Source organism: Staurois parvus, unplaced genomic scaffold (genome assembly GCF_062004578.1).
Source record: "Staurois parvus isolate SC_StPar_1 unplaced genomic scaffold, SC_StPar_1.0 ptg002892l, whole genome shotgun sequence".
Classification (NCBI taxonomy): domain Eukaryota; kingdom Metazoa; phylum Chordata; class Amphibia; order Anura; family Ranidae; genus Staurois; species Staurois parvus.
Window position 1 is genome coordinate 147,348 of NW_028320688.1, and position 22,876 is coordinate 170,223.

The 22,876-nt window shown below is 52.1% G+C and overlaps 1 protein-coding gene across 1 annotated transcript in view; it reads left to right on the plus strand.

The window, feature by feature from the left end:
- LOC149428960 (piezo-type mechanosensitive ion channel component 1-like) overlaps nt 1-22,876 on the plus strand; it is a gene marked incomplete at its 3' end in the record, with an annotated part of 125,166 nt that overhangs the window by 58,545 nt on the left and 43,745 nt on the right. Inside the window, exons 2-5 of the mRNA XM_089666901.1 lie at nt 6,325-6,420; nt 20,485-20,607; nt 21,108-21,150; nt 22,105-22,264. Coding sequence (XP_089523027.1) covers nt 6,325-6,420; nt 20,485-20,607; nt 21,108-21,150; nt 22,105-22,264 — 422 coding nt within the window. The remainder of the gene's footprint in view (nt 1-6,324; nt 6,421-20,484; nt 20,608-21,107; nt 21,151-22,104; nt 22,265-22,876) is intronic.

Here is a 22,876-nt window from a genome sequence, read left to right on the forward strand (position 1 = left end):
GCTCCCTTGCTGGTTGGACGATGGAGATGTCGCTCCCTTGTTGGTTGGACGATGGAGATGTCGCTCCCTTGTTGGTTGGACGATGGAGATGTCGCTCCCTTGTTGGTTGGACGATGGAGATGTCGCTCCCTTGCTGGTTGGACGATGGAGAGGTCGCTCCCTTGCTGGTTGGACGATGGAGATGTCGCTCCCTTGTTGGTTGGAGGATGGAGATGTCGCTCCCTTGTTGGTTGGACGATGGAGATGTCGCTCCCTTGTTGGTTGGACGATGGAGATGTCGCTCCCTTGCTGGTTGGACGATGGAGATGTCGCTCCCTTGTTGGTTGGACGATGGAGATGTCGCTCCCTTGTTGGTTGGTCGATGGAGATGTCGCTCCCTTGTTGGTTGGACGATGGAGATGTCGCTCCCTTGTTGGTTGGACGATGGAGATGTCGCTCCCTTGTTGGTTGGACGATGGAGATGTCGCTCCCTTGTTGGTTGGACGATGGAGATGTCGCTCCCTTGTTGGTTGGGCGATGGAGACGTCGCTCCCTTGTTGGTTGGGCGATGGAGACGTCGCTCCCTTGTTGGTTGGGCGATGGAGACGTCGCTCCCTTGTTGGTTGGGCGATGGAGATGTCGCTCCCTTGTTGGTTGGGCGATGGAGATGTCGCTCCCTTGTTGGTTGGAGGATGGAGATGTCGCTCCCTTGTTGGTTGGGCGATGGAGACGTCGCTCCCTTGTTGGTTGGACGATGGAGATGTCGCTCCCTTGTTGGTTGGGCGATGGAGATGTCGCTCCCTTGTTGGTTGGGCGATGGAGATGTCGCTCCCTTGTTGGTTGGGCGATGGAGATGTCGCTTTCTTGTTGGTTGGGCGATGGAGATGTCGCTCCCTTGTTGGTTGGACGATGGAGATGTCGCTCCCTTGTTGGTTGGGCGATGGAGATGTCGCTCCCTTGTTGGTTGGAGGATGGAGATGTCGCTCCCTTGTTGGTTGGGCGATGGAGATGTCGCTTTCTTGTTGGTTGGGCGATGGAGATGTCGCTCCCTTGTTGGTTGGGCGATGGAGATGTCGCTCCCTTGTTGGTTGGGCGATGGAGATGTCGCTTTCTTGTTGGTTGGGTGATGGAGAGTTTGCAGAACTCCATGCTAACAAGACAATGACTCCATTGGGGGAAGACGTTCCTCACCTGGGGGACTCATCTCCCATCTATCATATCCTTGAGGGCTCTGTAGTTGGAAACGTTGCTCTAGTTCATCATGTTTGTTGTAAAAGCACGTCTGTCTTCTAGATTCTTCTAGGTTCCAGGGGCCTCTCTGGGGGCCCCACCTGACACAAAAGGTGTTCATCACAATCCAGTTATCACAGGAGGACAATGAGAGGATCTGGTTGCTATGGGTTACAGCACTTTGCACTACCATTTGATGAGGTGTCTGTGATCCTTTGTATAGGACATTGGAAAGGTGCCACTTCTGTCGGTGCTCGAGGTGGCAGACTAGCTGGCTCCGCCCCTGACAACGGCGGCCATTCATCCTGACAGCAGGTTTAGCATTAATACACCGCGCTGAGTGATGGTATCAGCGAACGGCAGATGGAATCCCCGCAAGGACACAGGAGTTTAATTTTCCAGAGGACTTCATCTCCTGCCCTCCCAGCAATGTGTACAAACACACCCGGTGATACGGTGACATGGGCGCGTCGCGTCACGTCACGCCGTCACACAGAACAAACACCTAAACAGTGCAGGCAGCAACACGCACCTCCCGGGTCTCTAATCTCTTCATCTTCATTCTCCATTTTTGTTTTTCTGGTTCTGCGGGACGAAAAAAGAAAGCAAAATATTTTGATTGTAAAGTTGCCCCCTTCGTCCCACACGAGGCCCCAACCCGCCTCCCACACGCCGCCATACGGGTTTCTGCTGTCTCTATCATTTCCTGACAGGATGACACCGAGAAATCGCCGGGGACTTTGTGTGTTTGTCTTTTTTTGCACTCAGATTATTTCTTGTCCAGTAGTCCTGTCATTGTGCGGACCCCCGCTGTTCCCCCCCGCCTGTCATTGTGCGGACCCCCGCTGTTCCCCCCCGCCTGTCATTGTGCGGACCCCCGCTGTTCCCCCCCCGCCTGTCATTGTGCGGACCCCCGCTGTTCCCCCCCCGCCTGTCATTGTGCGGACCCCCGCTGTTCCCCCCCGCCTGTCATTGTGCGGACCCCCGCTGTTCCCCCCCGCCTGTCATTGTGCGGACCCCCGCTGTTCCCCCCGCCTGTCATTGTGCGGACCCCCGCTGTTCCCCCCCCCCCCCCTGTCATTGTGCGGACCCCCGCTGTTCCCCCCCGCCTGTCATTGTGCGGACCCCCGCTGTTCCCCCCCGCCTGTCATTGTGCGGACCCCCGCTGTTCCCCCCCGCCTGTCATTGTGCGGACCCCCGCTGTTCCCCCCCGCCTGTCATTGTGCGGACCCCCGCTGTTCCCCCCGCCTGTCATTGTGCGGACCCCCGCTGTTCCCCCCCCCCCCCCTGTCATTGTGCGGACCCCCGCTGTTCCCCCCCGCCTGTCATTGTGCGGACCCCCGCTGTTCCCCCCCGCCTGTCATTGTGCGGACCCCCGCTGTTCCCCCCGCCCGTCATTGTGCGGACCCCCGCTGTTCCCCCCGCCTGTCATTGTGCGGACCCCCGCTGTCCCCCCCCCCTGTCATTGTGCGGACCCCCGCTGTCCCCCCCCCTGTCATTGTGCGGACCCCCGCTGTTCCCCCCGCCTGTCATTGTGCGGACCCCCGCTGTTCCCCCCGCCTGTCATTGTGCGGACCCCCGCTGTTCCCCCCGCCTGTCATTGTGCGGACCCCCGCTGTTCCCCCCGCCTGTCATTGTGCGGACCCCCGCTGTTCCCCCCCCCTGTCATTGTGCGGACCCCCGCTGTTCCTCCCCCCCTGTCATTGTGCGGACCCCCGCTTTCCCCCCCCCCTGTCATTGTGCGGACCCCCGCTGTTCCTCCCCCCCTGTCATTGTGCGGACCCCCGCTTTCCCCCCCCCTGTCATTATGCGGACCCCCGCTGTTCCTCCCCCCCCTGTCATTGTGCGGACCCCCGCTGTTCCTCCCCCCCCTGTCATTGTGCGGACCCCCGCTGTTCCTCCCCCCCTGTCATTGTGCGGACCCCCGCTTTCCCCCCCCCCCTGTCATTGTGCGGACCCCCGCTGTCCCCCCGCTCGGCTGCTGCCAGTGTCACTGGGGCATTCTGGGTAGCAGCAGGAAATGTGTTCCATATAAAAATAAATAAATAACACGTTTGAAATGAATTCAATTGTAACTCTTTCCTTTTGTGTGGTTTTGGTTTTGTTTTTGTTTTTTATTGTTTTTTTTATACAAATCTTATAACAATAAAACCCGTTCCAAGCAGAACAGATGTGATGTCGGCCGCTGGAATCCGCCAGTTGTGGGATAGAGGGGGGGGGGACCTCAGGCCTGAGACAAAGGCGTCTCCGGGAGGAAAGCGGGGGGGTTCTTGTCCCCAACTGACACTTTTCTTGCCCCCCGCCGCCCTGGAACGGTGAAAGGGAAAGTCTTATAAAATGGCTTCTTCTATAAACGGGGCAACAAGTTAATTTTCGCACGTTATGCAGATCTTTAGCTTTCTTAAATACGATATTTCGCATGTAATGCGTCCAATCCTGCGGGCAATTAGTGGTTTGTTTCCTTTTGATTCTTCGCATTGTTTTTGGGATTCTGTATTTGTTGATGGTAATTTATAACCGTTATCCTGGTGGCTTCTGTCATCGGGTGGGCGGAGCTATGGGCCTTGGGGCGTGGTCTTCTACTGTGTTCGTGGACCATGGGATGCCAGCTGCCCTCCCGACTGTCATGGCTCCTCTTACCCTCCATCTCCTCCCACGACGTTGGGGACCCCTTGCTCACCCCTGCACCACTTTTGGGTGATATTCTTCAACGTATTGGTGAAGTGAGATGCATGTTTCAGCCGTTTGTCGAGATCCGACACGAATTGTAAATGTATGCGGTCACCACGTCTTTATAATCTATAAAGATTATATGAAAAATATGTGACGAGTCTATAAAATATCTATTTGGGGGAAAATGTTCCATTTATTGAATTCCCCAGAAGGATCCTTCTTTTCAGAACGGTGATAAATCTGTTACGGTCTAAGTTTGGGATGCAGTCGCCATGTGGCCCCCAATGGGTAGAACCCTGGAGCTTTGAGAAGTAAGGATTTGATTCTTGTCTGTAAAATCCTTTCCTTGGAGTACAGGACAGATTCCCTTGAGCTGGGCATGCTCAGACAAAAAAGTAAAAGAAAATGTGTGTGGGGGGAGGGGGGGGGTCAGGATTTTTCTGCCGTCTATTTTAAGTTTTTATGATTTTATTGGTGAGTCCACATTTCTGGTTTCCTAATCCTGCAGTACAGGATCCGCGCTCTTCTAGTCACGGGCTCTGAGCCAACACAACAATGCCAACAGCCCCAAAAACAAAGGGAATTGGCTGCTTTAAGCCGCTCTGAGTTGGGGATCTTGCGCCCAAAGCTGGCATCGGCAGATCTGTGAGCATTTTCATGGAAGAAACTCACAAATGTGTGAAATGAGGATCAGGTGGCAGCCTCGCCAATCCGAGAAACAGACACTCAAGTCCAAGACGCACATTCTGAGTCCAGGACCTGGAGGAACGTTCAAGGCCTAAGTCTGTGATAACCTTCCTAATCCACCGAGAAATAGAGGAACCAAAAACCAGGCCCTCCATACGAGACAGCCTGCCGGCAGGACAAAATGATTAGCGGCGCTTCGGATGGAATCCATGGCCAAGAGGTCAACCTACAATGGTCTCACCACATCTAAGCAATGGAGGAAAATCTCTAGGAGATACTTTGGAGCCGTGCAAAGAGATGGGAAAGGTGTCCTGATTCAGGTGGGAAGAAGAGAAGGTCTAAAAACTGTCCTTTCCGAGAACAAAGAGAAGCTCTCTACAAGACAAAGCGGCCAGTTCCAAGGAACTTCTCACCCAACTGAGAACCATGAGAAAGGCCACCTTATGGGTGAACCCAGGAGAATGGTCAGCCTGGAGAATTTCCTGAATATACTCAGCGTGAGGATTCTGAAGAGCCAACAAGAGCATGCTAAGATCACATGGTGACCCGACGGGTTCAAATGGGGGGGGGGCTCTGTGAGTGACCCCCCCGAACGAAGATCTTCACTAGGGTGTGAGCAGCCAGGGAATAGCCAAAGCCGAAGAGTGAGCGGGTCTTCAAAGCCAAGTGCTGATCCAGACTGGAGAGAAACCAGAGTATCCGTGAAGGGAAGAAATGAAGTCAGAGCGCAGTCCCTCAGGACCTTAGGGGGAGTTAGAGACTGTGAACCAGGATGGTAGAAGGTTCTATCTCCTAGGGACACCAGCAAAACCACCTGAGAATTGCTGGAAGTGGGAGGGATTTATGAGCCATTCTACGATTCTGCTTCCATGTGTCCTATTGGCTGACGGTGGCTGCGTATAAATGCCAACCATATGGCCATTACATTCATTTTCCCGAGCTGTACAGTTTTTCTTTTTACATCCTGGGGCCCCTTGACTGCTTATGCAATTTTTTGATGAAGGTGAACTTGCCCTTTAAGAGGAATCCAGTTGTTCCAACAAGATTTACAAATGACAGTCAGAGCTGAAAAGAAAGGTCCTTCCTTTGCGCCAACGATGGACCGACATGACCGATATGGAAGCCGTGACTTCTGGGTACGACCCTCGAAGATGCAAACTTTGTGCTTTTGGATGGATCGGAGCCTCTGTCAGGCTTTTATTGCCGTCTGTGTCCCCAACTGGGGGATCTCCTGTCCCCGTCTGGAGGATTTCCTGTCCCCATCTGGGGGATTTCCTGCCCCCGTCTGGGAGATCTCCTGCCCCCATCTGGGGGATTTCCTGCCCCCGTCTGGGGGATTTCCTGTCCCCGTCTGGGGGATCTCCTGCCCCCATCTGGGGGATCTCCTGTCCCCGTCTGGGAGATTTTCTGTCCAGTTCTGCCAGGACAGGAAGTGATGGGAATCTCTATTGGGGACACCGACCGGAAGGAGAAGACATTTTCAGCAGATTGAGGAGGAGCCAGCAGTCCAGGCGCCATTGTGTTCCTCTCCATGATGTCTGCTGCACCTTCCACTATGGGTGACACCGAAAGGAAGTGTGGGAAATTCTCTCCTTTGGGGGAGGGGGGTGTCAGACAAAAATAGAAATTGAATAGAAGGGGATTGCAGACTGAAATACAAAACCCAGAAATACGACATCTTCACAATTCTAACAAAACAAAAAATGCATTTTTCTGAATGTGTAGAATTGTAACTTTGTGTTTCTTCTCTTGCAGCTTGCTTGTTTCGTTACAACGTTTTATCCCTGGTCTACCTGCTCTTCCTGCTGCTGTTACCATGGTTCGCCGGACCGTCCGCGCAGAGCATGCCAGGTAAGTGACACTTTGGGGTCGATTTGTTAGAGGTGTTAAGTGCCATGACCGACCAATCCAGTCGCAGGATGGGGAGGGTTCGGGACGGTGGGCGGGTCGGTGTGGGAGGGTTCGGGGCAGGGTGGTGTGGAACGGTTCGGGACGGCGGGTGGGTCGGCATGGAAGGGTTCGGAACGGTTGGTGTGGAATGGTTCGGGATGTCTCTGACCCCCTGTGTTCAATATGTGTCTGACCCCCCGTGTTCTGTATATGTCTGTCGCCCGTGTCTCTGACCCCCGTGTTCTGTATATGTCTGTCGCCCGTGTCTCTGACCCCCCGTGTTCTGTATATGTCTCTGGTGTCTCTGACCCCCCGTGTTCTGTATATGTCTGTCTCCGGTGTCTCTGGCCCCCCGTGTTCCATATGTGTCTGTCGCCCATGTCTCTGACCCCCCGTGTTCTATATATGTCTGTCGCCCGTGTCTCTGACCCCCCATGTTCTGTATATGTCTCCGGTGTCTCTGACCCCCTGTGTTCCATATGTGTCTGTCTCCGGTGTCTCTGACCCCCCCCCCCCCCTCCGTGTTCTATATGTCTAGGAAGGTTGGATGGTGGCGGCTGTTTTCGGTTTTGCTGGTTTATCTGACATTCCTGGGATGTTCCCGCGGTGACTCCTCTGTGCAGAGAACTCCGGATCTCTAGTCTTGGGTCCTCCATGCCCCCCCCCCCCCCCCCCAGGCACTCTCTCTCCCTGCATTCCCCCCCAACCTCTGCCAAGCGTCATCTTCATATAAACCTTCCCTTGTATGATCTCCTCTCCCGTCCAGCTGCCGTGATGCTTTATCTTCAGTAAATAATTTTTCCTCACCGTATGACCCGCCGCGCTCCTCCCCCGCGATTCTGGCAGAGAGCAGGTCTGGCTCAGTCAGGCGTCTTCCCTCTGAAAAGCGTCTTCCCTCTGAAAAGCGTCCTGTAAATATTTATATGGTTGCCTCCATCAGGAACAACACTTCCTATTGAATACAATGGAGGTGAGAGTTGATTTTCCCATCTCTGTAGATCGATGTCGGGGGACACCCCAGGAAGGTGATGGGCCTCATTCCCACAATGGATATGCAGCACCTTCCAGGCCATTAGCAGGGCTCTTCAAGGTGAAAGGGTTCATCATAAATAGTTCATCATCCTCCCGATGCCGAGTCCTCCTGGTAGCCAGGGGGGGCACTCTGCATTCCTGAATAGGAGCCCCGGCTGGGAGGGACGCCCGCTGCGCTGCACATTTCTGTTATAGGGCGTCACATTTCCATCCGATATGTAACATCTGAGAATCCTTCCCAGAATTCCGTGCTGCTTCCAGAACACACAACAGATGGGAGAAGATCTGATCGTGGAGGTCGAACTTTTCTTCCCTGATTGCCCAGTTATTTGATGAAGAGAGAATGGCCACAGAGTTCGTCCAGGGCCGGGCCGTGAGCGGAACGCTCGGAGAGGGCCGGGCCGTGAGCGGAACGCTCGGAGAGGGCCGGGCCGTGAGCGGAACGCTCGGAGAGGGCCGGCCGTGAGCGGAACGCTCGGAGAGGGCCGGCCGTGAGCGGAACGCTCGGAGAGGGCCGGCCGTGAGCGGAACGCTCGGAGAGGGCCGGCCGTGAGCGGAACGCTCGGAGAGGGCCGGCCGTGAGCGGAACGCTCGGAGAGGGCCGGCCGTGAGCGGAACGCTCGGAGAGGGCCGGCCGTGAGCGGAACGCTCGGAGAGGGCCGGGCCGTGAGCGGAACGCTCGGAGAGGGCCGGGCCGTGAGCGGAACGCTCGGAGAGGGCCGGCCGTGAGCGGAACGCTCGGAGAGGGCCGGCCGTGAGCGGAACGCTCGGAGAGGGCCGGCCGTGAGCGGAACGCTCGGAGAGGGCCGGCCGTGAGCGGAACGCTCGGAGAGGGCCGGCCGTGAGCGGAACGCTCGGAGAGGGCCGGCCGTGAGCGGAACGCTCGGAGAGGGCCGGCCGTGAGCGGAACGCTCGGAGAGGGCCGGGCCGTGAGCGGAACGCTCGGAGAGGGCCGGCCGTGAGCGGAACGCTCGGAGAGGGCCGGCCGTGAGCGGAACGCTCGGAGAGGGCCGGGCCGTGAGCGGAACGCTCGGAGAGGGCCGGCCGTGAGCGGAACGCTCGGAGAGGGCCGGGCCGTGAGCGGAACGCTCGGAGAGGGCCGGGCCGTGAGCGGAACGCTCGGAGAGGGCCGGGCCGTGAGCGGAACGCTCGGAGAGGGCCGGGCCGTGAGCGGAACGCTCGGAGAGGGCCGGGCCGTGAGCGGAACGCTCGGAGAGGGCCGGGCCGTGAGCGGAACGCTCGGAGAGGGCCGGGCCGTGAGCGGAACGCTCGGAGAGGGCCGGGCCGTGAGCGGAACGCTCGGAGAGGGCCGGGCCGTGAGCGGAACGCTCGGAGAGGGCCGGGCCGTGAGCGGAACGCTCGGAGAGGGCCGGGCCGTGAGCGGAACGCTCGGAGAGGGCCGGGCCGTGAGCGGAACGCTCGGAGAGGGCCGGGCCGTGAGCGGAACGCTCGGAGAGGGCCGTGAGCGGAACGCTCGGAGAGGGCCGTGAGCGGAACGCTCGGAGAGGGCCGGGCCGTGAGCGGAACGCTCGGAGAAGGCCATCATATCTGATCTGTATTCTATCCCGCCACACAAGGGTTCCTTTTGGATGATGACAGTTTTATTCGTCTAGAACAGTCACAACAGGAATAATATTGATTGTTCGATGAAGGGAACGATCTGAAGAAGAAGAAATCCGGAGGAGGAAATGAGAGAAGAGGTAGAAAGCGAACGCGTCGCACGGATACGCAGCCAGGAGTGCGGCGGGGAGCAGATTAGACTGGATTCCCTCAAATGCACAAGAGGGGCCGACCCAACCCAAATCCATGCCTCTCCATGAAGTATTTCTATCCAATAAAATGCCCAATTTGTAGTTTACAGCGAAGTTTTGTCTTGCCCGTAGATATTCGATGCGAAGTACAAAGGTTGATTTGCTGAATATATTTTGGGGTCGATTTATAAAGCGCAGTGCGGCCTCACTGTACCAAGGCTGCTGCAATAAAACATAAAAAGTCTTCCGCAGATTGTTCGATCTCAGCCGTGTGTGTCACAATTGGGCGATGTCAACTATGTCTCTTAAAGTGCCAGCAGCCCATTGTTGGACCTCTTTTTATTGGAGCGTTTGTGGCTGAGAGGCGAACGATTTCAGCAATGAAAGTGCCGCGTGCTTCCCAGTGTAGCCGTTCATTAACGCCCTTCAATCTCGTATTCCGTGAAGGTGAAAGGAGACAGTGGAGCCTTTGTTGGGATTTCGGAGCCGTTTCCTCGGAGTATTATCTGATTGGTGAATTGGGATGTTTTTACACTCATGTGATTCACACTCTTCCTTTCCTTCCATTAATGCCTCCAGGGATCGCCTTCTGATCCGGTGCCGGCCAGTCCTTCTGTCTACACACGGCCTCCGTGCTGAACTTTAGCTCCATTGATATTTTTGTTTTCAGCTAAATCCTGTTTTCTGTCCGATATCCATCAGTGGAAGACTCTAATGTATGTATTTATGTAAAGAAAGTCTTGTTCTGAGAAGGCATCTCTCCCGGGGTAGATCCATCCTCACCCCTGCGTCATGCCGGTCAATCTGGGGCGGGGCTGATTATGGCCACTTTCATAAATATTCCTATCAGTAGTTTGTTCTCCCCTCCTGAGGCCGTGACGGTGAGGCCGTGACGGTGAGGCCGTGACGGTGAGGCCGTGACGGTGAGGCCGTGACGGTGAGGCCGTGACGGTGAGGCCGTGACGGTGAGGCCGTGACGGTGAGGCCGTAATGGTGAGGCCGTGACGGTGAGGCTGTAATGGTGAGGCCGTGACGGTGAGGCCGTGACGGTGAGGCCATTCTTTTCCCAGCTAACCAACTCAATTTTTCTGTATTCCACACTTTGGGAAATCCAGCCATCATTTGGCCTCATAGTTGTAACTGGAGACTTTTTCTGGAGCAGAACATAATCAGCCCTCATTTTCATTGGTGGCTTGCACCCTTTTTTTTGCTGTGATGGGCCCTCCAGGTAGAGTTCTCACTATGGGCAGAATATAAAGGAATTGTATGTCTTTTGTGGTTTTTGGATCTCCTCCAGGAAGCCCAATTTCCTCCTTGAACCCAAAAATGTATCGTAGGTTAATTTGTGTAATAAAGTTTGGGAATAATAAAATCTTCTTCCATTCCTCTTCATCTCTGTCCATGGGAAGCCACCCCTGAGGTGCCCAGTCACTATATTTAGAGGTGGACATTTTACAACCATCTACACATAAATCTCCCAATCATTGACATTCATACATTAGTAGCAGCATTTTTCCCTCACGTGTTTTCTCCAAACTCATAAAACCTTTTCGATGGTTTTCATGGCAAGTAAGTAGATCTGTTGGAACCAATATAATGATCCGAGCCGGTGCTCTCCGGTGTAGACGTGTGATGGACATTGTACTCCTAATAACACGTTCTGAAGTCCAGCTTGTCCCATGTAAAATGTTCCTCCGTCTTGTGAAGATGTTTTTGGCCAACGATCAGACTGCGGCTCTCATACAGGTTTGAAATCATTTAATGTTGGTTGTGTTCTCTACAATGTAGTGATGATCTATTCAGGTAATCGAGAACCATGACATCATAAACCGGCACGTAACTCCAGGAGCCGCCATTGTGGTGACAGGTCTGCCCAGCTCACAATGTCCTCCCACCAGACCTTCACAATGAGGAGAATTCTCACCAGGAAGCAGGAACTGAACAGACCAATTCCACTATGGATGAGAATGACAACTGGCAATACGATCAGATAGAACTCGGAGAGGAGACAATGGAGGAGGACCAAGCTTGGCCTGGGAGAAGCTCCATGTAAGGAGGACATCCTGCGGGTTACCGACCAAGACCGGATCAGCACCTTATCATGCAGTTCTTCTGTAGCCGGATCTGCTGGTTCTAGAGCAAATATAAGATCTCCACACTATGAACAACCCCAGCCTTGGTTCCTTCTTTTAGTATTGGGTATGGCTCGGAAGGGTGGGAACCTCTGCCAGGTTAGCATTGTGGTCTGTGTTCTGATTGGTCAGATTACTTCTCATTTCCTGTCCGCAGAGTCAGAAATTAACTGAATACCCCCCCAAAATGAGGGGAAACCCACCTGTGACCGTTGTTACCGGAAACGACATCCTCACTGGAAGATTTACCCTTTTTTATGTTCTGTACAGTAGAGGGATTCTCCTTCACTTTCTGTCCCATAACAATGGTTGTCATGACCAACCAGGAGATAAGGAGATGGGGAATGTTCTGTACAATAGAGGGATTCCCCTTCACTTTCTGTCCCATAACAATGGTTGTCATGACCAACCAGGAGATAAGGAGATGGGGAATGTTCTGTACAATAGAGGGATTCCCCTTCACTTTCTGTCCCATAACAATGGTTGTCATGACCAACCAGGAGATAAGGAGATGGAGAGTGTTCTGTACAGTAGAGGGATTCCCCTTCATTTTCTGTCCCATAACAATGGTTGTCATGACCGACTGGGAGGGGAAATCTTCTCAAAGGAGTCGGCAATAAAAACCTGACGGGGTCTCCGACCCGACCTCTTCCCACTCGTACTAATGCTAGAACCGAGGATTGGACTGTTGTATCTGCACAGATACAGTCTTTATACAGCGCCCATCATGGCCGAGCCCATATCCATCATGTAATGGCAGAGCCCATATCCATCATGTAATGGCGGAGCCCATATCCATCGTGTAATGGCGGAACCCATATCCATCATGTAATGGCGAAGCCCATATCCGTCGTGTAATGGTGAAGCCCATATCCATCATGTAATGGCGGAGCCCATATCCATCATGTAATGGCGGAGTCCATATCCATCGTGTAATGGCGGAGCCCATATCCATCATGTAATGGCGGAGCCCATATCCATCGTGTAATGGCAGAGCCCATATCCGTCGTGTAATGGCAGAGCCCATATCCATCATGTAATGGCGGAGCCCATATCCATCGTGTAATGGCGGAACCCATATCCATCATGTAATGGCGAAGCCCATATCCGTCGTGTAATGGTGAAGCCCATATCCATCATGTAATGGCGGAGCCCATATCCATCGTGTAATGGCGGAGTCCATATCCATCGTGTAATGGCGGAGCCCATATCCGTCGTGTAATGGCGGAGCCCATATCCGTCGTGTAATGGCGGAGCCCATACCCGTCGTGTAATGGCGGAGCCCATATCCGTCGTGTAATGGCGGAGCCCATATCCGTCGTGTAATGGCGGAGCCCATATCCGTCGTGTAATGGCCGAGCCGATATCCGTCGTGTAATGGCCGAGCCGATATCCGTCGTGTAATGGCCGAGCCGATATCCGTCGTGTAATGGCCGAGCCGATATCCGTCGTGTAATGGCGGAGCCCATATCCGTCGTGTAATGGCGGAGCCCATATCCGTCGTGTAATGGCGGAGCCCATATCCGTCGTGTAATGGCGGAGCTCATATCCGTCGTGTAATGGCGGAGCCCATATCCGTCGTGTAATGGCGGAGCCCATATCCGTCGTGTAATGGCGGAGCCCATATCCGTCGTGTAATGGCGGAGCCCATATCCGTCGTGTAATGGCGGAGCCCATATCCATCCCCCCCAGTTCCTCCGCCAGTCCTCACTGATCAGTAGCCATTGGCATTGGTTTTTCAGCTCCATGCTCATGACACCATGTTGGACGAGGAGCTGTACACACGGGCTGAAGGTTGTCTGGCTCCTTCCAAACTGACTGTTCCTCCCCAGGTTGTTCTGCCTCCTATATCCCTCCTGTATCTGGACTGTGACCCGGTGTCTGTGGGATTCGAGTGATCCGTCCCGTGATCCCTACCGTGATCCCTACCGTGATCCGTCCCCTGATCCTTCCCGTGATCTGTCCCGTGATCCTTCCCGTGATCCTTCCCGTGATCCGTCCCCTGATCCGTCCCCTGATCCGTCCCGTGATCCCTACCGTGATCCGTCCCGTGATCCCTCCCTCGCCCTGATCCTTTCGTTGTACAATCGATCGATGTTTCCTTTATAGAGGTCAGTGTGATCCGGGACGCTGCGTTCGGTTTCACTCGGATTCCTGGTTCGAGTTGCCTTTGGATATGGATGGAGCCTTCAGAGATGGTCATCCGAAGATTCATCCACCCCGGTGCATTCTGGGCTGCTATCAGCTCCGCCCCAAATGGTTTAATGGAAGACAAAGAGACGGGGAGTGTTCTGTAGTCCACCACTCCCCTTATCTTCTGGAGATAAGGAGACGGGGAGTGTTCTGTAGTCCACCACTCCCCTTATCTTCTGGAGATAAGGAGATGGGGAGTGTTCTGTAGTCCACCAGGAGGGGCTCAGGCAGGGTGACAACCTTCATGCAGTATCTCATGTAATCTTGGGTTCCGGCCGCTTGCTCTGAGCTGCAGAAATATTTGAAGGATTCTTTTTATTTTCTGTTTTTGGAAAAGCGATGATTGAGAAACCGAATCCCGGAGAAGCAAAGCGCACCGAGTGATCGTTGTCTGGAGGCCGATCATCCGAATTTCGGGTGAAGAAGAAAAACGACTAAAATGTAATATTTCACTTTATCGAACATTTCATTGAGAAGATAAATTCGAGAAGAAAACCAAAAAACATCAGAAATCAAAAGGGATTCAAAGTGCACTGAGCCTGCCCATTGGTGGGGAATCTGCCGCTCTGCCCATTGGTGGGGAATCTGCCGCTCTGCCGGTTGGTGGGGAATCTGCCGCTCTGCCCGTTGGTGGGAAATCTGCCGCTCTGCCGGTTGGTGGGGAATCTGCCGCTCTGCCCGTTGGTGGGGAATCTGCCGCTCTGCCGGTTGGTGGGGAATCTGCCGGTTGGTGGGGAATCTGCCGCTCTGCCCGTTGGTGGGGAATCTGCCGCTCTGCCGGTTGGTGGGGAATCTGCCGCTCTGCCGGTTGGTGGGGAATCTGCCGCTCTGCCAGTTGGTGGGGAATCTGCCGGTTGGTGGGGAATCTGCCGGTTGGTGGGGAATCTGCCGCTCTGCCGGTTGGTGGGGAATCTGCCGCTCTGCCGGTTGGTGGGGAATCTGCCGCTCTGCCGGTTGGTGGGGAATCTGCCGCTCTGCCGGTTGGTGGGAAATCTGCCGCTCTGCCGGTTGGTGGGGAATCTGCCGCTCTGCCCGTTGGTGGGGAATCTGCCGCTCTGCCCGTTGGTGGGGAATCTGCCGCTCTGCCGGTTGGTGGGGAATCTGCCGGTTGGTGGGGAATCTGCCGCTCTGCCGGTTGGTGGGGAATCTGCCGCTCTGCCCGTTGGTGGGGAATCTGCCGCTCTGCCCGTTGGTGGGGAATCTGCCGCTCTTCCCGTTGGTGGGGAATCTGCCGCTCTGCCCGTTGGTGGGGAATCTGCCGCTCTTCCCGTTGGTGGGGAATCTGCCGCTCTGCCCGTTGGTGGGGAATCTGCCGCTCTGCCCATTGGTGGGGAATCTGCCGCTCTGCCCGGGCCCTCGGAGGTCATCCGATTTATCATTTGTAATAGATTTGGCTGTGAATCCTTCGAGTAATCCGAGGCGATGCTGAGCGGCCAGTAATACTATCCTCTGCACTCCTCATAGAGGCTCTTCACCCCGATATACATTCTGTAGTGGAGAAGAGTCCGAAGGCTGCGCTCTGCCGGGACATTCTCTCCCTGCTGGGATTTGGCTCCAGGCCGAGGGACACATGGAACCCGATCGCAGCTTGGATTACGTCTCTGGGGGCCCCGTGGCAGGAGAGCAGTCGCTGTGTCCGTTCATAGGAGGACCTGTCTGATGAAAGGACATTCCACCCAATCCGTTCATAATGCTCGGCCCCCCGATAGGAAATCCCAGACACCTTCTTATCTGCCTCCATTGTCGGAGATTTCATATTCGGGGGGGTTCCGGAGGTTCCGTATCTGGGATAGGCGGGTCGTAGGAGGATATGTAATCAGCAGATCTAATATCAGCAGCTGAAGTTCTATGCAAATCTTGACTTTTGTGCTCATGTGATGCTTGGCCCCTCCCCTCCAAATTCTTTGAGTTAAGGTGAAGAGGAGGCGCACTGACCAATAGGGAGGCTTGGGGGATCATTGTCAGTAGAGGTGACCCCTGCCTATGAACACCTTTCATGGTGTCATGCAGCTGTATATTTGCCTTCATTTCATCCAGGTACCCCTGTCAGAGGACACAGCCAGGTCCTGCACATACTGCACGTCCGCCATACAGTCCAGGACCCACCTCCGCTTGTGATTGGACGATGAAAGTGCTGCAGTTCCCTGGTGGTCTTCCCTGTGCTCACCCCTCCGGGTCTGTTTGAGGATGAGCTCTGTGCGGGACAGCAGAGCCCTGATTGGTTTAGACGGTGTCTCTTCCGCTCCTGATTTGAATCGTGTTATGCCGAGGGTTTCAGGAGGGCTCATACTGAAGTGGAACTAAACCCTCCAATCCTTCGCAGCCAAGGAAGCCGCCATCTTGGCCTTTGTTTGATCTGTACTTGCCATGGTGCTGCACATGTGATCAGCTATGACTCGGCCATTTGATGGTCTGACAGTTTGGTTGAGAACACAAGCAACCATGACAGTTATGTTCCCAGTGTGACGGGAATGTAACGGTTTTGAAACCTTTACATTGATGGGTTTAGTTCCACTTTGAGGTGGACTCGAGTGTTTTGCAGCTGAATTTACAGCCTGTTTGGGTTGTGTGTTCATTTTATTTGGTTTATCATCTGTCTAGGAAAAGGAAGCGGCCATTACTGACCTCTGGCCAGTCTCTGGCCTGAATGGTTTTTGAGTTCCTGATCTTGTACAATCATGCGTCAAGTGAAGTCAGAGTATATGATTGGCAGACCGTGCTGTGGGCTGGTGACTAAGAAAGTAATGACTCCTGAAGACCGGCATGACAGCCAGGGATCCGCCATTGGACTAAGGAGAGTTCGGTGGTGACAACCTGCGTGTTCTCTAGAATTATGAATTTAGTCAAGTAATGTGACTAGTCATCCGTCTATAAATATTCTTCATCCTAGATGAGGGAACCGCACATACATGACTAATGGCACATACATGACTAATGGTCAGGAAACAGAACACCACAAAAGTGAAACGTTCCGTTCAGGAACATCTTCAGAAAGCAATTCTTCATAAAGGTACAAGAACCCGATATTGCCCTCCCGGTGACATGGATGGCATTGAGGTACAGAACAGCCCAGGTGACCATTCATAGATCGGTGAATGGAACGCCTGAGAAGGTACCATATACATGACACAGCCAGATGCCCGATACGAAGAAACTAGATCTAGTGTTCAGGAGAAACCTTCCAAACCAGAGAAGGCTGGCAATGGAGCCATTACATTACTGAATAAAGGGGGCGTTGAGAAACTGGAGCGCCTCTTTATTTCATGGCCTTCAATGGCGGGGTATACACACCTACCTCTGGTATCTCCAGTTCTAAGGGGACTTCCTTTTGACTTGCCCGGTGGTCACCATAGTTTATTTTTTAACCCATAAATGCACTTTTGTGTTTCTTCTGCTTTCTGTTCCCAAACTAGCTAGTTCTCAAGTTTGTACCTCCAAACCTTCACCTCTTGTCCCCAACCTAAAGCTAACATGTGGCTTTTGCCTTTTTTAATTTGATGCCCTAATTAGTTGATTCTTCTCTTAGAACATGGCTTGGCCTTGACTGCTTTTAGGACCAAAGCTTCATAGTCATTGGATTTTCGTGATGACTCTTTAGCTTTTCATCCATTGCATAAGACATGGAGCACCTAACATGGTTCTACGAATGATAGCTGGTGTAGGCAGAATGTGCTTCAGCAGTGGTCACCCTTGGCCAGTGTGCAGACCCTTATAGGAGCAGATGCTGCTGAACAAGAACCAAAAAGGAGGCTTTTCAATGGATATATGGGGAAGGTACATAAAAGCATGTGGGGGCCGAGACAACCAGGATAGAGGGTCCTGCCTTCCACTGAAGAGAATCTTGCACCTTTGGATCCACCTTGGCTTGGCAGTGGATCCCTGGGTGGTGGCAATATCAGTGATGGCAGATCTGTGGTAGCCAGGATCAATAGTAAGATGTACATACAGTTGGGCTCAAACGTTTGCCATTTATTATCAGAGTTGTTTGGCTGTTATTTAATCCTAATGATAACAGAAATCCCCCAAATCTGGTGCAGTAAAGGCTTCTTTCTGGCAACTCCACCATGCAGCTCATTTTTGTTCAAGTATCGTTGTATTGTGCTCCTTGATACAACCACACCATCTTTTTCCAGAGCAGTCTGTATTTCTCCTGAGGTTACCTGTGGGGGATTTCTTTGTGTCCCAGACAATTCTTCTGTCAGTTGTGGCTGCAATCTTTCTTGGTCTACCTAACCTTGGCTTGGTATCCAGAGATCCCCGAACTTTCCATTTCTTAATAGGTGATTGAACAGCACTGACTCGCATATACAAGGCTTTGGATATCTTTTTATATCCTTTTCCATCTTTATACCTTGTTACGCAGACTTTTGACAGTTCTTTTCTGCTCCCCATGTCTCAGTGTCTAGCCTGCTCAGTGCATCCATGAGAACTAACAAACTCATTGATTATTTATACACAGACACTAATTGCTGTCCGTGATATGATGCGACGACATTTGGCGGAGCTGGTGGCACGACATACTGTGGCCTTCCAATACATTTCTGTCAACCACTAACCTTGGGGAGATGGTTCTATGGCAGAAAGCCATGTTGGGGGATGGGGGGGGGGAATTCAGTACTAAATATTGGAGAAGGTTGAGATGAATTATCTTCTTACGGCTTTTAGAAGACGACGTGAACTTTCCATATGAATCGGCAGCCTGCATGGAATTCCTGTGCAGGTCCCTCAGCTAAAGGGGCATTGTAGAGGTAGATGGGACGCAACGTGTTTTGGCATTCTGGACATTCTTGCTCATATGGAACGGCTGGTAACTGTAGTGTGCAGTCACGGTACTGAGTGTAAAAAATGGGCCCCAAACTGCAGTCAGTTGGCCAATCTTCAGCTCTCATAACCATGAACTTTGTACGGATTTTGGCAAGAAAGTTCTGCTGGCCAGTAGCAGAGTGTTTCTGAGAATCGCATACAGCGATGTCATGCCACAATTCCATCTGTAACGCGGACACCCTTTACATTCCCTTCTCTCACAAGCTCTGTAACCCGCCATTCCCTGGAGATATGAAATTCTATTCCAGCAATCTATTTACCATGGCACCGTACAGCTGTCAGCACCAGCAGACAAACTCTACCACTGCGGCCTTCAGTTCCTGCCTGAGATGTAGAATCTCGCCCGCCCGTGTGCCCCAGGAAACCTTCTATATAAATACCTCCTTCTGCCAAATCTTCAGACCTCTGTCCTGTTTAAATATACAAGAGAGATGCCCTGGGGGGTTCAAGCAGTAAATCAGCCTTACGGGACGTTGATGTTTTCACAGTGACTCGGTTTGGGTTTCAGAGTCATAATGTTTGGAGGCTGCATGGTGTTTGACTGTCCTACCACATTACACACTGTCCCCATCTATGACCCCCAGGAAGGGTCAGGAGTAAAGAACATAAATGCACGACCCTAATGAGGGAGAATGGCACCTTTTGCTGGGTCAGCCCTGGTGGAAGGTTCTGACAAGTTCCAATGAAGATGTCCAGGTGGATGGGAGCTCATGGCACCAATGTCCTGGAAACCTGATCTACTGCTTGAAAACGTGTCAAATGTATGACGTGCCCCTCGTGCTGAAAGTCAGAAGACCCCTGCTCTAAATAATGCAAAAATATCTTTTTTTTAAAACTATTTATCAGCATCCTTGTTTAGTCCGCCAATTTTAGGGGATATCTTTACTTTTTCGTATTGTTGGCAGTTCTGATTGGTTCTTCTTCTGGGACTTGGTGACTCCATCTTACTCCACTTTGGCTAGAAATCCGACTGTTCTATACAAATATCTGAGTTTACAATTTAATGAACAAACATTTCTTGCTGACCATAGATAAGCCGATGTTTTCCTGATCACAATATGGAGATATCTGGCCATTCTTGTTTTGTATTGGACATCTCATTGTCAGTCATGGAGCTCCCACTGGATGCAATGGGCCACTATAGGGAGGGATCTGGAATGTTCCTCCGGAGAATTTATAAGACTGTGGAAAATCTGTCATCGGATTTGTTTATTGTATTAATTATTATAAATTTCCATCGTGCCAAGGTTGGGATTTTACATCTTTTTCTGATAGAAGCCATTCCTCCGTTATAGTAAGAATAGCAGAGTCTCCATGAAGTCTCTTAGCGTCATATACATTGGAGACCACAGGAAGCATTTCCTCTAATTGATGCTAATTCGGCTCTATGTGAGTGTTTTGACGCCTTTTTACCCCCAAGAGACATCCTCTCCTCCCAGTAATGGGTCTTCTAATCCGAGTATCTGAAGAATAGTCCATCTAGATTCCTCCTTTCTTTCTTCCATAATGTAAATCCCAAAGTTTTCGAATGAAGAACCTTTGCGATACCTTATGATATTGTGCGATACCTTGGTCTGGTCCAAGACCCCCCATGGCTTGATGAATGACAGGTCCCTCTCCATTCATAGATGGTGTTTCAGTAATACATCTTCTATGATTGGAGGAGCTGGATGAAGGGTGGGCATAGTCGGGCCAGTCACACCCCCTTCTATTAACCCCTGCTGTAGCGGAAGGTTTCGGGAGTGGGAGGGGAATCAGAGGAGGACATTTTTGGGAAAAGTAGGACACGGCAGCACGAGGGACACATCTCACTGAAGGTACGTCATGTCCCTTCTGCTGACTTTTTATCTTAGGTTTTAGGTTTTAAAACAGGGACTGTCCCTGGGAAATGGGGACATATGGCAAGCATAGTCTGCATGGAGTATGTATGTTCTCCCTCTGATAGCCAGAGACTGTCAGTATTGTACTTAAATCTTCAAATAGCTTCTTCAGTGTCAATAACTTGGGTGAATGGCCTATGAATTTTAGGTGAATGTTCTATTCCATCCACATTCACTGAGCAGAACTTTCACTTGATTTTCTTTTCCTTCCAGGTCACACGGGGCGGTTATTGAAAGCTTTGCTGGTCATCAGCATCATTTTCCTGTGTTCTCACCTCATCATCCAGCTTTGCCTCCATACAGTACCTGGACTGGATGACCTGCTGGGCCATAATTGTACGTACCGGGCACATGAGATGTACATGGTTGTATTCATTTGGTAGAACAACATATATGCACATGACACACAAGGGGCTGATATCCTGAATGTTCCAATGTTGTCAAACGTTGTTAGAATGTGTTACCTGTGGTACATATTATACCGATTTCTTTTTCAATTAAAGAGAAGAGACCCTAAAATATATTTGATCCTTAGAGAAGGTTCCCCGGAACCCCTTGATCATAGGAGAGGTAACCCTGAGAAGAATTGATTTTGCCCCGCCCACTCTGCAGCCACAACTTTATACATTTTGTGAAGAATCCCTCAAATAAGCGAATGTTGGTTACTTCCGACAGAAGAAATGTAAATGCCGTTTGGCTGGATGAAGAACCCCCAAGTGATTGCCCCCCCAAGTGATTGCCCCCCCCCAAGTGATTGCCCCCAGTGTACCCCTCCCCCCCCCCCTCTTTTGCAGTTTATTACGTTCTCTTATATCCCATTTTGTTTTCTTGTCCAGGCAGTGACTGGGAAGTTCTGGCTCGCCATGTTGGAGTAACTCGGTAAGTCTCATGTGGTTGTTCTTCATGAAGTACTTGTATTGGCTTTCTCTTATGTTTCCTTTCTGCTCCATTCACTGCCAAGACCTTAGAAAACTATCCAGTACTTCCGAGTATGGGGAGCATGTGCCACTCAGGTACCCATAGATGGAGGTGGGGAGGGAAACCTCAGCTTCGTGTATGCTCCAACTAGGATCATCTTGGAGCTTTTCCCCCTCACTTCCATTGATGAGCAGAGCTGGGGGGGTGCAAAGACAGGATAGGTCTGAATTCCTAATATACTCATCGTACCCCGATTACCACTGGCTGGCAGGCCGTGTTTGAAGACAGTGAAGTGCCAAGTGAAGGACCGTTTTTTGTGAACCTTCTTAGGAAAGGTTCTTGTCATTGTCAATGGCAGTGTCAAACCACGGGGCTGATATATAAACATCACAGAGCAGTATTATGTCCAGGCATTGGAGGAGGTACATTACCCTAATGACTAGATAATGAACCATGGCTCACCTCCTATGCCTTGTCATTCTTGAACCCCAACAGTCTGAGGGCCCCATGATTTGCCCATGTGATCTTCGGCCCCAGTCTGTGGGAGATGAGTGTTCTCTCTTTCTTCCCTCTTTTAGCTGATTTCCCATCATAGCCTATTTCCCTGGCACGGCCTGGCTCTCCTTTCAGGACATGAAGATGATCTCATTGTATCACGTAGAGGGTTGTACTGGTGCCGCTCCTCCCTTTCTTGTCTTGATCATGTATGTTGGCCCATGTGGTGGCACTCCAGTTCTCGTTGCTCCTTTTCCTAAAATAATAAAAAGAATTGAAATATAAAAGCAATGTGTACAGTCCAGAGAACATTGCGCTCCGGTCCCATGCTTCGTGTTTGCTATAGACAGGTAGATCATCATCCGTGCGTATTTTCCCTGCTGAGATTCCTAATAAAACGTCTATCTGGTCCCCCCTCAGGTTAGACATCTACGACCTCCCCAACACCGTGCGGCTGGTGTCCCCGGACTTCGGCATGTTCTTGGTATCGGCTGTGTGTCTGGGACTCTGCAACCGACTGGTGCCACGGCAGACGTCACCACGCGGGAAGGTCCGCAGGTCAAGCGATGTGGCGGAACAGGTGGGTGCTATGTTAGTGGACGCAGGACAAGATGAAGCCTTGGCACTGGGGTTGTTGATGTGTGTTTGTGCCGCCCGCTCACTTCCTCTAACCTCACTTCTCTCCCAACCTTTCCATACCATGTCATTATCTACACCCCCGAGTCCTGATTTATTAACCATCTTGTCTGGGCCAGGATGGGATTCTGCGTGGGATGACGCAAAGGCCAGGAGCGGGCCGTACTGAGGGAAGAGCTGTGCAGTGTGGCGGCTCCTGGCCCTTCTGTTTATTTTCATGTCAGTTTTCATTTTCTGCGGCTCTCCTCTCCCCTCCTCTGGCTTCCTTCCCCCTCGTTCTTTTTCCATTCTCCCCACCCACCATTAATGTCCGGCACAGATCCCGGACTTGTTTTCTTTGCCCGAACTTTTTATTTACATTCATACTGGCAGAGCGAGCCAGGCGTTACCAGCTGTGCCAGTCATGTGACCTTCCCCGCCGCCATTAACCCTTCGCACTGGGAGTGCTTGGCTTCTCCACGTTCTTGTGTGTTTAACCCTTTCCTGAGGATGGTGATGATGAAATGACGGAAAATCTTGCGGCGTCGGCCTGTTTTATATTCACATTTAAAGGGGA